Below are 15,888 nucleotides of genomic sequence, written 5' to 3'. Positions count from 1 at the left end.
GAGGAAATACTTTAAAAATGATCTCACAGTGTGATTTATGTAAAGGGCTTTTTTTTTTCTTTGTACGAGACAATTGAGATAGAGTCGGAATCCCTGGCAAACCACAGCTTCCTGCAGTGTCCTGTTGCCATGGGTTACGGAGGGAGCGGAATGGAACTTCATCTGAGATGTCTTTAAACTTTCTGACGTGCACAGGCATGCGGCGGGCTGCGTGGTGTGTTTTAGAGCTGCGTGCCTGCTGTGGGCTGGATGCTCTCCTGCCTTAAGATGAATTTGGAAAAGGGGTTGCCCAAGGAGGCTCACCATTTAAACAGTCAGCAGGTAAGCTGCTCCAGATGTTTCTCGTCCCTGAACAGAACTGTTGTAAGGAGACTTGGCACCTTGGTTGCCGCGTTGTTTTCAGCCTGTTTGGTGTGGTAGCTTTGAATTGTAAACTTTTAAAATGTCTTTCTTGTGTCTGCATCGTGGCACCTGAAGTGAGTCCCATGGAAGCAGAGTCCCCTCGGCTCTGGGACCACAAACCAACACCCAGAGCGAGGCTGGGCTGGGGGTCGGTCATGCCTGGTTCCCCCAGCCTCTCAGGGGGATGCTGCCCGCATTCTGAGTCAGCCTTACAGACAGCATCAGTGTTTCCTTGTCCTTACCATAGGAATTCTAACAGATTTTGAAGATGAGTTAATTTTGTTGAGATATTAAATTTCAACTAGATAACTGTACTAAAATTTTTCATACTCTTTAAATTACTGTTTTATAGCTAACCTCTTTTTTTTAAATTGAAGTATGGTTTTATTTTTTAAAATGGATTTACAGTGTGTTAATTTTAGGTGCACAGCACAGTGATTTGGTTGTATATATCCAGCATTTTAACATGTAATGAGCTGGTCTGCTTTGTATACGTACATGGGGAGCTACTGTCAGTCATGCTTAATGATTGATTAGTATCTGAGCTTATAAAGTTGAATTTACTGTGGAATGTTTTTAAAAGGATTGAGATTAAATAAAAAGAATAATTTTTATTTTCCTCTCGTGGCTGTGCTGTGTTGTTGTAAAGGCAAAAATAAATTTAAATTCTTTACAAAAGGTTGTCACTAGTTACCGAGTACCAGTTTCAATCCGTTCTCTTCTGAGAGTCGTTTCATCTTAATACGTTCTCCTGATATCTGATTAGGACCTTCTTTAGAGGAGAGCAGGAGAAACTACTTGCTCAGAAGTGACTGGTTTGGATGTTGGGTTTAGGAAAATGACTGCATTATTCCTTTTAAATAGAAAATAGAAATAGGTTTGCTGGACAGGTCAAGAATTATGCCTGTGAAGGAAGGGCAGATTTTAATGGATTTTACGAATCTTTAGCATGTATTTTGAAAACTCCTTGTACTAATGAAGCTCACTTGTGAGGGTGGGGGTGCTTTGATGTTTACCGGAGTGCTTGCTGCGCGCCTGCCTCTGGCTGTCTCTGCAGCAGTTGTAATGTGTCCTGTCCACCCCACCCCACCTCCTGGTGGAAGAGTGGACTCTGGATACATTGTGTCCAATATATGTACCAGTGAACCACTTGCTAACTTGTGCATATAGTAGGCTGCATTTTCCTTCCCATAGAGGCAAGTTTTAGAAAATGTTTTTTATTTTGAGTGAAAAAAAAGACCACTAGAAATCTGCCTTTTACTTGCCTACGTAAACGATTTGGATTCATTTTGAAATTTTGCAAATGCTCAACCCAGCAAATAACAAAGTCTGGTTGTAGGGTCATATTTTAAGCCATAGGAAGTGGGTGGCAAGGTGGGGCAGCGTGCAGTCCTGTGGGTCTGGCTGGCTCCGCCCACGGGCCAGTGGCCTCCAGGTCAGTCCCAGCGAGAGAAGTCTCAAGGTGAAGGGCAGTAAGGAGGGAGGGGCCTGTGTGGGAAGGCCCCCCTGCGAGCTCTGAGCCTCAGATTGTCCATCTTTAAGGCGGGATGTCCCAGGAATGCCAGGGCTCCGTCCACAGTGGGGATGTACTCAAAGGAGAGCTGGGGTTTGTGAGGGGCTCTACGGCTCCTGTAAGCGCCTTTCCTCTTGGAGAGGAGAACCCGTGAGCCTTGAGGGGAGGCGTTGCCCAGAACCACTCAGGAAGCACGCAGGGAAGCTGACGATGTGACCTGGAAGGAACGTGAGGCTCCCCCTGGCCGAGTGAACCTGTCGGTTTCACTGTCTTTTAGGAATGAGGTCCCGCGTAAGTAGACTTTGAAACGTATCTGCCCCTTCGCCAAAACAGAGCAATCCATCGTATTTGAAGCACACCATGATGGGCTGCTGCAGCCTCCGATGCTTGTGAGATGCCATCGAGGAGACACGAGAAATGGTTGCAGGAAGAAAGAAAGCTTAGTGGGCTCCTCTGTGGACCCCCTCGTGGACCTTGGACTGGCGCCCGAGCACCCCTGCTATGTCTGACCGGCTCGCTGGGGTGGGAGCTGTGGTCCAGGAGGCCTGGGACAGAATTGGCCGTGTGCTGTCCAGTGGGGCAGTCCATCCAGGCCTGAGCTGGTGGGCTTCCTGAGCCTGGCAGAGCGCAGAACTGCAGAGTTTAGTGACCCTGTGTCACCGCAGCCGCTGGCAGGTTCTACACCGCCCTCTGGGCTGCAGGAGCAGGCCCCCCTCCCGAGGTCTAGGGCCCAGGGCACCAGCGTGGGCACTGCCTCGGCCGACCTGGCCCTGTGTCCCCGCTCTGCTCTCACTGGGCCAGACCCACAGTCAGGGTCTGCAGCACCTGGTGCCTGCTGGGCGGAGATGCCCGGCCTCCTCAGATGCCCGCTGCAGTGGCCGGGCCGCTCCGGGAGGCCAGTCAGGCCTGTGGGTCCTGGGTGTGAACACAGGTTCTGCCGCGTCGCACGCGTGGTGGGGCTTGTCACTCATTCAGTCTTTGTGAGAATCAGATGTGAAAGATCTGTGTGGCCCCCTCTCTGCCCAGGCAGGTGCCTTCGGGCTGCTGGAGTCCCAGGGAAAGAGCTTGCCTGACGCCAAGGGGCTTTACCCCTGCGTGCGCTGGGCACTGAGTGGGATTTGAATATAAAAGGTTGCACTGTGAAAGCCAGAAAAATAGTCTTTTTTGGGTGGCGCGGGGGCCCTTCTCTGGCAGCACTGAGCAGAGAGGTGTTAGGACCCACCGCAGTGGGCGGACTGCGTCGCGGTCAAGGCTGCGGGGCGCCTGCCGAGGGGGCTGGCGGGGTCCAAGTGCAGCTGAGGGAGTGCAGATCCCTGGGACGAGCCTGTTTGGCGTGAGAGAGGGGAGGGCTGCTGTGCTGGGGAAGTGAGAGCATGAAGGGGAAGATGCAGGGGTGGCCAGGAGCGGCCGCCGCTTCCCACCCCGCATCACACACACCGGGGCCCCGGCCCCGGCAGCGTGGGCAGGGGCGGATCTGAGCGCATGCCTTCTGTGGGCTGCTGTGTCTAGCGCACTTCGCCCGCTGTCTCTGAACCTCTCCAGGAGAAGCTTGGTGGGCTGTCGGGGAGCCTGTCGACTGACTGAATTTCTTCTTAGCTCAGCTGAGCTGATGTGCGCTCACTGGCCGCTCCCCCCACAGCAGCTTTTCCTGCTCCTGCTGCCCTGGGTGGGCCTGACCAGAGCCAGGGTGGCACCAGGCTGCGTGTCCGGCGGTCTGTCCCCACAGGCAGCCCCTCGCGCGGGGCGCACGCCAGTCGCTCAGGCCAGCTCTGCCCCAGGCCCCTTCCCCTGAAAATTGCACGGGGGAGGGGCTTCGGTCTGTCTGGGACCGGCTGCTCTACCCCACTTGATCTGTGGGCTGCACAGATTGTTTTCTCACTTTTTAACGCTCTGATTTTGTTATCTATATAAGGAGAAGGCCTCCTAGTATGTTTGAAGGAAATGATCATCTTCCCTTTTTCTCATAGCTTCCCTTTTGTTCACATCTTCCCTGTTCCTGTAAGAGCTTGGTCACCTTGAACCAGGCTTTCCCTGCATCATTCTCTTGTAATGTCCTGTCCCTTCTTTGGTTTGCTTGTGTGGCCACAGACGGCGCCTCTCTCCCGGGTCCTCTCAGTGAGCACTTCTCCCCTCGATCCCAAAACGACTCTGAACACGTGGTTCTCGTCTGGCAGGTGTGGAAGCTGGTCCCACCTCCTCCTGAAACAGGGGGGCCTGTCTGCAGTCCAGCAGCCCAGCAGCCCCTTAGAGGTTGCCCTCTCTGTCGCGCCTCTGCAGACCCAGAGACACATGCGGGAGGCCCGGGGGAAGGGCCCATCCCTGCTCCTGCCTGGGTCCCCGACCCCGGAGCCCTGTGGTCAGCAGGCCCCTGGGCTCGACCCTCCAAGACCCTCCCAGTCTGTCTGACCTTATATTTCCTCGTCCGCCCACTCTCCTGCCCTGGCCCTGGGGGCCCTCCCCTGTGCCACGTACTCTGGGCACCTGCCTCCCCGGACAGGACGGCTTTCTGAATTGAGTTCCAGCCCCGGCATAAGCGCCCTGCATCTGGAGGAGCTCGCGTTTGGTGGAGTGAGTGGAAGCCGTCCCAGCAGTTTCCCCATTTCCCACGCCCCCTGACCCCCAGGGCCAGGCCCTCCCCTGCCCTGGACCTCCTGGGGAGCACAGGCTCCAGCTCCAGGCCCGACTCCGCTGGGCAGAGGTTTTGAAGCAGTGGCTGCATCTTGGCCTTCATGAGAAAACATTTCCTGGGATTGGGCTCTGAGTTCAGATGAGAGAGGGGCTCGGATTCTGAGGACTGTTTATCCAGGAGGAGCTCTCGGTGAGCGAGCCTGTGTGAGGCTATACTTAGTGCCGCTTCCGGCCCAGGGTGTCCCAGGAGGCCAGTGTTTACGTTAACTTGACTTGCAGGAGTCCAGCTGTCCTGTGGGGATGCGGACGTGAAAGTCGTCCCAGATCCTCTGTGACTTCCCACCCTGTCCACGCAGTGGGGACTCGGGTCTTTCTTCAGCTGGGCCGGCCAGTGAGGAAGGGGTCTTCATCTTCATTTCAGCAGTAAAGCCAGAGGGTTCTCGTGTAAGATCGGATGCTGACCCTGAGCCCCCAGCGTTCGTGTGGAGCCCAGAGGCCACCTCGTCTGTGTTACTTTGGGTTTTTAAAAGTTTTTGTAATGCACGGTCTGAGGCGTCTCCAAGGGCGTGGCAGAAATATTAGCTGTTAAATTCTTAGGAAAATGCTGTGATTATGGGTTTTCGGTTTCTTCTGATTTTATTGGAGGTTGAAGAGCTTTGGGAGACATACACATACACACACACACACACACACACACACACACACACAGAGGCACAGATTCCATTCTGAGCTGGGGACCCCCTGCCCTCTCCAGCTGCAGGCCCTCACTGCCCGCCCCCCCTTGCAGGAAGTGTTGTGAGCTGCCCGGTGAGCCCCGGCCCACCCTGTGTCCAGCCAACCATTGGTCACTGGGCAGCACGGAACACACCCATGGTGCTGTCATCCTGTTGTTGCCACGGTCTCTGGATCACAGAGACCCTCTGTTGTGAAGTCATGGTTTGAACCTAGAACCACATGCCTCTTCCTTGGCTGCACGTGAACCTTGTGTCCAGCTGTCTCTTTGGTTGAAACTGCTGGGAAGGGACAGTGCGGGATGTGAGTGTGCGCACGGTGTATGTGCAACACTGTGGATCCTGGGTGGGCTGGGCTGCGGGCACTGCCCCTTTGGTTCAGGAACCTCGAGGTCTGTGGGAGGGCACCCCTGTGTCATGGCTGTGGAGGGCTTCCCTGGAGAAGGTGTGGGTAAAGCTGCAGCCCGGGCAGTGGGCTCGCCGGGTGAGGCTGTGGTGAGCGCTGGGGGCAGGGCGGGGTGGCCCAGGCCGAGGGGAGGAAGAGGCTGGGCCTTTCTGCTCTCAGAGTTGTTCATACACGCCTTCCCCACGTTTGCACTCGCGCTCTACACGCACCACCCCAGACTACAGCCCGCGCAGGGGATGCGTGTCACAGCGGGACACACGGGGTGTGTGGCTCTGAGACCGGGCGCTAGAACCGGGTGGAGGCCGCGGGGTGTCTGTGGTGTTTTCCTTCACGGTATTCCATCCCATCCACACTCATTTTCTCACAAATGCTGCTGATGGGCCACTGAATTGATTTGACGGCTCCTTGGAGGGTCTCAGCCGGGTGTGAAGACCCCTGGGGGGAGCAGAGGGCGCCGGCGTGTGGGCAGGCCCAGCAGAGCGGCCCTCCGTCCCGCCCCACCCTTGGGGTCTTCCTGCCCCACACAACCTGCTCTCTTCTGTGCTCGTCCAGTGAGGAGTTGCTTTAAAACTTAGACGATGGAGGGGACTTCGCTGGTGGTGCAGTGGTTACGACTGCGCGCTCCCTCATGCCACAGTGAAGATCCTGTGTGCCGCCACTAGGACCCGGTGCAGCCAAGTAAAAATAAAATAAGTAAATATTTTAAAAAACTTAGATGATCAAGCTTTTAAAGGCTGAATAAATATAAATTAGATGCAATTTGAATTGTTAGATTCTTAAGGTTTTTCATCATTGGGATTATTTACATTTCTTCTTTTTTCAAAATTTTTGACACCTTTGGGCAAGTTGCAGGCCTTTAGTCTCTTATTTTAAGAGCCAGAGATGATTATTTAATATTTCTTATGTCCAAAGTAGGAAATTTTGTCAGTGGGTCAAAATTGAAAATATATGTAACTGTATATTACTGTATACCATGTAGTTAGGAAATGATATATCCTAATAACTGCTACTGTCCAATGTTACTGACAGAATCAGCCTTGATAAACTAGCAAAATATAGCCCTCTTCATAGACATCATCTAAAACTTTCAAGACATTAATTCAGAATAAAATATCCACGCACGTGGGTGGTCCAGACAGATTTCCTGCTGAGAATAAATCCAGATCAGTTAACACTGAACTATCAGGTTTAAGAGGCTGACCCGAGGTATGGAGATTGTTCGAACTTAAATTACGTATCTAAAATACTTTGTAAGTATTTAAAAACAAACGTATTTACATTAAACTGCAGTCTTGGAGACATATCGTAGACCTTTTTAGAGCTGTTTGGTTATGGTATGTGTTTAAATTGTAAGCACAGAAAAGTGGTTCCTTTCTGGGACCTTTTCACAGGCAGCCTGCTTTTTGTGGCTGCACGTTTTATGAGACTCGCGTGTCGTATGGAAGGCTAAGGAAAGCACGTTGACGCAGGTTGTACCGGGCATCAGAGCAAACGTCAGGCATGTTACGTTTCCATCTGTGAAAACGTTTATAGTGGTCTTAGCCGAGAAGTTTGGGGATGCCTCACTTTAAAAGTCCCGCTTACCCTTTGTGGGGATCGTTCTTTGGGAATTATGTATGGGAGTTCCTGAATTTTTGCCATTTCGGATGCTTCCCCCGTCAGCCAGGATGTGCTCAAAAAGCACGAGCCAGGCTTAAAAGTTAATTTGGTCAGGACTGGACATGTCAGTCCCAAGGCCAGTAGAAGTGATTTGGGGGTTGCCTGCCGTTCCCCCAACACTGCTGTCGGCAGGTCGCTTGCCTGCACCTCCTCATCGGCCCCCACGCTGAACGCTGGCCACCTCCCCCTCCCCCTCCCGGGACAGTACCTGCCACCTACGCTTCACGCTCACCTCTTTCAGCCTCACCTTCTCTTATAACGAAGCCCCTGCAATGTGCCCGTGCGATGTGCTCCGTAGTCTGCTTCCGTATCCTTCCTCAGAGGGCCAAGGAGTCAGGCCATGACTGGGGATCCAGTGGGCCCTTTCCCGTGGGGGATATCAGATAGGATGTCTGTTCACATGATGGCCCAGCTCTGTCAGTCCCAGGTGTGTGTTATAAATAGAATAGATGTTAGATGGTAAATGGAAGAATTAGGTTAATGATAATTACACATTATTTGCAAATTAAGTAATTTGGTCAGGAAGTGGTCACCTACTTCTCCATAAGTGTGTAAACTTGGAGGAGGACCGTGGTTTCATGTCCAGGTGATGTCAAAGTACATCTCCATAGAGCTTTACTTCCAGATTAATGTCTGGTTGGGATGGAAACAGTTGCCAAGGTAACAAGTCGTGAACCCAGAAGGTGGGAGACGGTGAGGCAGGGCTGCGTAGCTGGTTCCCGGTGATCCTTCCGCGTTGACGCCTGTCAGGGGCTTCCCAGCGCCAGCGTGCTTCCCCTCAAGAGTCTCTGTGCAGAGCCGAGAGGCTTGGGTGGGCTGGGGGATCTGGCCCCTCCAGAAGAACCCTCAGCACACAGGGCCCACCGGCCTGCGGCCCCACAGATGCCTACCACTTGGAAAGCACTCTTGGCGCAGCTGCCCAAAATGGGGAGAGGGAAGGAAGCACCTCGTTTGAGGCTGTGCCTTGTAGACTTTGAGTCCCTCCTGGAAAATGCTGAACAACTGAGACTTGGACCCGGGATGCCTCTTCCTGGTGGGCATGCTGGAGAAGTTCTTGAAGGGATGGCCTGTGGGTGGTGGGTACGCATCTGCAGGCTGGCCAGGACTCCTGTAAGTCCTCCCCACTCCCCATGCACCTTCCCCCTCCCCGTGCACCCTCCCCCTCCCTGTGCACCCTCCCTGCTCTCTGTGCACCCTCCCCCTCCCCCTGCACCCTCCTGGCACAGCCTAGTCTCTGCTGCTTGTTTCCTGTGCCTCCTCTCTGAGCTACCACCAATCTGATTTCTTTCAGGTCTGTCTTCCAATTCCCAGATTTTCTCTTCAGCCTCTAATCTCTGTTAACCTCTCCACTGAGTGTTTAATCTCAACAATTGTAGTTTTCATTGTCAATCATTCTGTAGGGTTATTTTTCAGATCTACCACCTTACGTCCTCTTTTCTTTACTGCAACTTTTATTTCTTCATAACTTCGTAGTTACTTGACATCTGTATGAGAACTTTCCGGTGTCTGAGATTCTCTTAATTGCTATTTCTGCTGGTTCTTTCTTGTGGTGGGTTTTCCTTGGGTTTGGGGGGATTTTTGAATTGTGGGCTTGTATTTGGGCAGGTTCACCCTCTCGGAACTCCTGTGGGCCTCCCTGGGCTGCTTCCTTCCCGGAGAGTTTGTGTTTGTGGCTGCCGGAGTTGGGGCTCTTGGCCCCAGGAGCATCGAGTGAGGGACACGCACCACTCAGCCCTGCGTCCTGCTCTCCGTTCCCGCCCCCCTCTCCTCTCAGCCGGTCCCCTTGCTTCTTGTGGAGCAGTGGTGTGTTAGAAAGCATGTTTGTTTCTGTGCTTGCTTCACAGTGTTTCTATAAACCTAAAACTGCTCTAAAAGCATGTTAGGGGAACTTCACCTGGATCTGCTCGCCCTGCACCGGAGGGCCCCCTCCCCGCCAGCGCCTCTGCGGACGCGCCGTGTCCGCGCCCCCCAGCCGCCCCTCCTCCTGTGGGTGCCGGTGCTCAGCCGCCACCTTCTCGGCCTCAGGGACACTCCCCTCTCCTGGGTCTCGAGGTTCAGTTCATTTTAGGGATACGTGTAGAGATATTTTAGCACATTTTCTTCAGCCTGCTAAAGCCCGAGACTTTAGTTTTGGTCATGGTTGTAACATGAAGTGAACCACGTCGTTCACATTCGTGAATTTTACATTTTATGACGTATGTTTCAGAAATTATTATTGATAATATTTCTGCTTTTGTGTATAGTCTTGCAGATTTTCTTCTCATAATTTCAAGGCAATAATTTGCCTTTGATGTTATTTAATTTACAACACAGTTGTAGGTGATTTACTGTGAGCGTGGGCAAAGGACAGCGTCCCACAGGACGCTCATCCACCCTGGGGAGGAGACCCACCCCACGCTGCTTTAGTGACAACCAGACCCTTGGTGGGTGGGGGCTGGTGGCTCGCCAGGGTCTGCTCGTTGCCGGCCTGCCTGGCAAGATGGAGGTGTAAAAGCTGGACCCACAACAGCCTGTGCTTTACTATTGAAAAATAGATTGATAAGGTGCCAGTATACAGTTCCAGAGTATTTCTGGCCCAGGACTCACGATGGTGTGAAATGAGCCCTTTCCTGAGACCGTGAGGAAGCAGCTTCCTCTCACTGTTAGAGGACAGGCCATTTCAGGGAGGAGGGTGAGTCACGGGGCTGGGCAGGTGTACCTCCCACGAGGTGAGGGGCTGTGACCAAGAGGGTCCCGCATCTTCCATGCAGCCCAGCAGGCAAGGTCTGGGGGGCCCTGGTGCTGGCGACGGGAAGGCCAAACAGTGAGTAGGGGTGCCATTGACATGGTGGCTCTTTTCCAAATTCGGCCACAAAGGCATGCGTTCGCTCCCCCAGGGGAGGGGCTTTCACTGGAAGCAGCTAACCTGGGGCACTTCAGTCCTCACTTGTTTGGCTTTTGGTCTTAGGGGTCTTAAAACATGACCTCCACTTGTTGGGAGGCCCAGGACTTGGGAAGGGGCTCCCCTTTCACGCCACCGCCCTGCACTGCAGTGTCCCCTCCCTCTGCAGAGAGGAGGGCCTGTGAGGCCTAGGGGCTCTGCAGCCCCTGTGTGGCCACCTAGCAGCACCAAGAAGAGGTGGGTTTACTAGGGCGCAGCTGGGAGGTTTCCTCGCGCCTGCCCTGTGCAGGGCAGAGACGCAGAGGGCAGCATGCCCGCACCAATGGCCTGCATGCCCGCTGCTCTCGGGGCTGTGCCTGTGCTGTGACCAGGGCACGGCAACAAGGCGCAGGTCATCCTGCCCTGAACCCGCTCCCCTTCCCCCAGTGAAGGCTCCTTGGTGTCTGTGCCACTGACACCCTTGCCCGCCTCCGCCCAGCTCCTTCCCCTTTGTTGACTTTTCCTCCGGAGGGCTCTCCCTCCACGTCCCCGGTGACCTTCCCTAGGTCGCGTGGCCTCAGAGCTGTTGATGGCACGAGTGTCCCCAGGGGGTCTTTTTCAGCTGTCCCCATCAGAGAATTGCTGGGAGCTCTTTGGGACCCCCTCCACGGCCTCCTCGCTCCAGGCCTGGCCTGTCCCCACCTGCCTGCTCAGGGTGGCTGGGCCTGGCGGTCCGGGCTGGCTGTGGGCCGGCCCCTGCTCTGCCACCGCCGGGTCGGTTTCACCCCTGGGCGGGCCTGGGTCCCCAGGTGAGAGCACTGAGCAGGGCTGTGATGTTCCCAGGGCAGCACCTGGTCCTGGATGGACAGTAGGCAGAGCGCCTGCCTCCTGGATGCGGTGTGCCTCGCAGACTCCAGCCTGGGCGGATCAGACCGAAATTTGTAACGCGACGTCGAACGTGCTGGGATTTGTTCTCAAGTGAAGATGGGGATGCTTCCGCCCGGTCTGCGTCCCGGCTCGAGGGGGCGGGGCTCACCCAGGAAGCACAGGGGCCGCGCCCCAGTGCCAGTGGCTGGTCTCCTGGACACCGGCTCCCAGGACGGGGACGGCCAGGGTCTGGTTTTGCTCCTCACAAGGACGTGCTGTCTCCTGAGCGGTCATGAGGCCCAATTAACTCATGTCTTTCTCTCTTTTCTTTCAGTCTGCAACTGTGTCTGATGGTGGTAAGTCACAATTTCTGATGTATATTTTTATTATTTTTAATGACGTTTTCAAATGTGGAGTGTATTTGCTGTTGACTCATAACGATGTTTTCTTGGCCTTTCCGCATCCCTGTGGGGGGTGGGGGGGCGGTGTTGATCGGGGCCAGTTTGGGGCCAGTCCCTCCCAGAAGCCGCCGCCTGGGTTTTGGAAGCAGTTTACTGAGGGACGTGCTCGGCGGGCGTGACAGCACCCGCGCCCGTCCCCTCGCGTTCCTGTATTGGCACGTGAGAACCTGCTTGCCTGCCTTGTAGAACCAGCTCACAAGCCAGCAAGTGGGGACTTTAGCCCTCTTGCTGAATTTCAGTAATTCTGGAAATTCGGGTGAGACGCTCAGCTACTAGAGTTCCGTTTCTTAGGAAAGTTTTGTAGATGATTAGAGAGGTGTGGGTGACGAGGAAGCTTTCTTTCTGCCTTTAAATGGTTCTGTTCAGGGGATTCTTTTAATGGGACTTCCCTGAAAAGGAGATGGTCAGAGATATAGTATTTCACTGAAGATCTTTCTCTGATGTAACCCTCATCATTTTAGTTCAGTGAGTTTTAGAAAACCTCTCCAAATCATTTGAGGAGTTTCTTCCAAGGATTCCTTGTTTCCTATAATACTCATAAACGTCCTCATGCTCACAAGTTTGTTTTTACATGTTTTAATTACTCTGGTCTGTCTACTGAGGGTGGAATTTTATAATTTGTCAAAAGGTATTAGCACTTTATTTTCATTTATTTGCTGGCTGTGGTGCAAGTACTGCCAGAGCTGGGGAGTCATGGGGTTCAAGGTTACCCTCTTTATTGTGAGTTAAAGAGAAACCAAGTGTTTCTGTTGTCCAGCAACAGACTAGTCATGGGCCTTAGAAAGGGTGTTGGGTACTTGGGGGGGCAGGGCGGACCCCGAGCCCTGTCCGTGGGGGGGCGGGGCAGGCCCTGAGCCCTGTCCGTGGGGGAGGGGGGTGTCGGGCCCCGAGCCCTGTCCGTGGGGGGCTGCGTGGGACCAGAGCCCTGTCTGTGGGGGGCGGGGGCGGGCCCTGAGCCCTGCCGGCCTGGAAGGTGCTGCCGGTCACCCTTGGCCGGTCAGGGTCAGTCCAGCCGTGGGAAGTATGAAAAATGTGCTGATACCTGAAGCTGAGACCAGACAGATCCTAAAGTTTGTGTTTGGGAATTTATTTTTTTAATAAAAGGAATTATGTTACCTGCCTTACGTACAACGGTAATCATGTCACTGAATCACCTGAAGCTGGGGGTGGGGAAAACTTCCTTCATGAAAGGAAGTAGGACCTGTAACCAAATCCAGGATAAAAGTGGCTGGTTTTTACAGCATTCTGTTCATGTTAACCTTTCTCCTGTGTGCTCGTTTATCTTTTCTGGTAGAAGGCATTCATTTCTGCAGGAAATTTATACATTTCAGAAGTTTGTTCAATTTAATCATAAATGTTAAGCTTTATTCATCTCTAAAGTTCTCTTCTGTCAGCAGTAGATGCAGGAACCCCAGGGAGTTTTATTATATGCTTCATTTTACGATTTTTGAAAAGCTAAACTTCCCAAGTATGGGAAGCCCCAGACTCACAGCCCTGTGTCCTTCCTAAGGAAGTGGTGTCCTGGCTGGTGGCAGTGGCTCCCCCCTCCCTGTGAGGGCTCCCCACCCCGTTGGAGCCTCCTTCTCTTCCTGCCTCAGGCCCTGTGCCACTTGGGATGGGCCCTCCCTCGCTGAGTGCCTCTGCGGCAGAGCAGGGAGGGGCAAGGCCACTATTTCATGCTCACGCCTTCAGTTTCAGGACTGCACCAGTTACGTGTGTTCTGAGTTTTTTCATGCTTTTATTACTTTCTATCTTGTTTCTGTTCTGACTGTAGATAACAAGAAGAAGTGATTTCATTTATTTTGCATGTTAGTTCTAGGAGGTTTGTATTATTATATTCTGCCGTCTTTACAGGTAAAAGCACCCAGGTAGAAAGAGGGTCACATAGACACCAAGTTAAGAGGCTGGGATTTGGGCTCCGGGGTCTGCCTGCTTGCAGAGCCAGGCTCATGCTGCTCTGCTCCCCATCTCACCCGAGAGTCCCAACCCCAGCCCTGGACCTCCAGTTCCTGACGCTTGCTTCCTGGGCTCACCTTACCCCATCTGTGGTCAGGGGCTGGTGAGAGGACCCAGGTGGAAACTCGGGACGTGTCTCCACGTAGAGACGTTTCATGTTCGTGCAGAGCAGGAGACTCTGGCTGCCGGGGGCCCGGGAGCCCCAGGAACTCGGGGCTTCTATGGGAAACGCGTCCTGCAGTGACTCAGGACCAGACCTTGGGGAGCGGCCTTTTCACAAGCTGGGACGGTCTCCACCTAGTCTTCCAGCCTAGTTTGGGTGACTAATAAATCATCACCAAGAAGTATTTTGTGTTCAGTTAACCTTGTCGGTGAGATCATTTGGACTCATTTAACTGTTGGACTCATTTCACACATACTTTTATTATGTGTGTTCTCACCGTGTAGCTTTGTGGCTTTATTTTAAGGAAGTTGGACAATGCTATATTTGCAATCTTTGTCACCCTGAAGTGTGTCTTTTCACTTTCTTGGAAGGAAAGGGGCCCAAAGGCAGAGACCACCCTGTGAAGAAAGGATTAGAGGTCAGTGGAGGGAAAACCAGGACCCGGAGTGAGTCCAGGGAGGCAGATTCTGCCTCAAGGAAAGGAAGAACGTTCTAGCACTTGAGAGAGGCTTAAAAATGCAATGATCTGCCTTGTGGCAAATTATCCAAATGCTTATTCACACCGATGCCCCCAGCATTGGCACAGAAGCCCGAGGAGCTGGTGGCAGTGGCTCCGTGGGGGCGTGAGGCCTTCCTGTGTGGAGGGAGCGAGGCTTCCAGTCCCTGAACCTGGGGTTTGGCACAGGTAGCTTGATTGTAATAAAAGTTTATTCTCATATTTTCTGTCTTTTTTTGCCTCGTACCAGGCAGCTTTGCAGGATTCCCTGTCCCACCCAGCTCCCACATCCTGGGAGGGCCAGCCTGTCTCTGCCATTACTGGACCTGCCCTTTGAGGTTGGGAAGTTGGGGGCGTTAGGGAGCTTTCGCATGAACGCCCGCATCTGCAGGTGTGTGTCAGACTGTGACTGTGGGGGACGCAGCGCTGCCTCCTGGGGTCTGGGACACGTCCACGCGGCACATCCTCTCTGGCTGCTTCATAGACATACCACCCTAGCCTTTCCAACCTCGCTCTATCCCCCACGAGCGTGCTGGTCCCCGGGTCTCCCCGTGACCTTCCTCTGCGTCCACCTCCTGCATCCCGGCCCCCTCCTGCTTCCTCTGCCTGAACTCCTGCCCCTCGCAGTTTGCTTTCCTACCTCACAGCTGACCTGGGCCCCTGCCCACCAGGCCGGCAGCCTTCCTCCCCTGGTCTCCCATGGCCCCTTGACCACACAGGGTCTCAGTGGCCTCACACAGCGCTGCCAGCTGCTAGCCTGGTCTCCCTGGACTTGGGCAGCCCCCCCAGAGCCCTGTGCTGACCACCCCGGCTTCTTCTCTTCCCCACGCTGCCGGCGAGGTCCCGTCATTTTAATTATTTATCCGTGTCTCTCCCTCCGCCCGCTGGAGAGTGATCTCCGTGCAGTGGCTTCCTCACAGCGACGGCACAGGGGGTGTTTGTCGTGTGAATGTTGAATTAAGGTGTGTATAGTGTGGCAGAGCAGCAGCCACAGCCCGGGAGCTGAGACCTGCGTTAGGCTGATCAGGCAGTGGCTTTCCGAGCTTTTCCTTCTTAACAAAACCCGCTCAAAAAACAAGCAAGCAGCCTTAGTAGGATCCCATTCTATAAAACACAGCAGCACAGCTGTCTGCTGGGCGCATGGGGTGTGTCCAGGCCCCTCTGATAACACTTCTGCATCCGAAGCCCGAGGAGCCGGCGGCGGCCAGCGTCCACGGGGACGCATGTGCTGTTTCTTTCGTCTTTCTCTAGAAGCTGCCATTTATTACCTCTGATAAACAAAGACAAGCAGTTTTGAAGTAGATTGGAAGCTCCGTGCCATGAACTAATAAGCAGTACTCTGTCATATTTCTGATCATTGGTCTAACATAGAAGCCAGGACCTTTTGAAATCAGAAATAACATCTGAGATAAAAGATGTGCATTCTTTAATTCTTGCTTGTTTTCTGAATGGAGACAGCCTTTGATTTTATATTTACTCTCTGCCCTGCTTTTCTCCGTCTGCCCCTGTGCAACGAAGTACGACTTCAGCCCAGCGAGCGGACGTCAGGAAGGGGGCTGGCAGGTTAGGAAGTGACAGGGAAGGCTGAGCGGTGGGTCTCCTTGTCACTGGCCGCGGGGGAGCCCCGGCCACTGAGCCCTGCGTGTCACCCTGCTGGGGCACCGACGTCGGCTCTGTAAGCTCTGGGCCTTGGCTGAGCGGGCTCAGGCCTGGAGCTCAGCATGGGGGAGGGGACGGGGATCCGGT

General features: G+C 53.7%; 1 protein-coding gene across 4 annotated transcripts in view; it reads left to right on the top strand.

Moving 5' to 3' along the window:
- RGS12 (regulator of G protein signaling 12) overlaps positions 1-15,888 on the top strand; it is a 120,540-nt gene that overhangs the window by 58,865 nt on the left and 45,787 nt on the right. For all 4 annotated transcript variants that reach the window (XM_057704708.1, XM_057704707.1, XM_057704709.1 and 1 more), the window contains exon 4: positions 11,401-11,422. In XM_057704708.1, the coding sequence (XP_057560691.1) occupies positions 11,401-11,422 (22 nt within the window). The remainder of the gene's footprint in view (positions 1-11,400; positions 11,423-15,888) is intronic.

Source organism: Hippopotamus amphibius, chromosome 13 (genome assembly GCF_030028045.1).
Source record: "Hippopotamus amphibius kiboko isolate mHipAmp2 chromosome 13, mHipAmp2.hap2, whole genome shotgun sequence".
In the NCBI taxonomy this organism is placed as follows: Eukaryota; Metazoa; Chordata; class Mammalia; order Artiodactyla; family Hippopotamidae; genus Hippopotamus; species Hippopotamus amphibius.
This window is presented reverse-complemented; position numbering and strand designations above follow the sequence as displayed.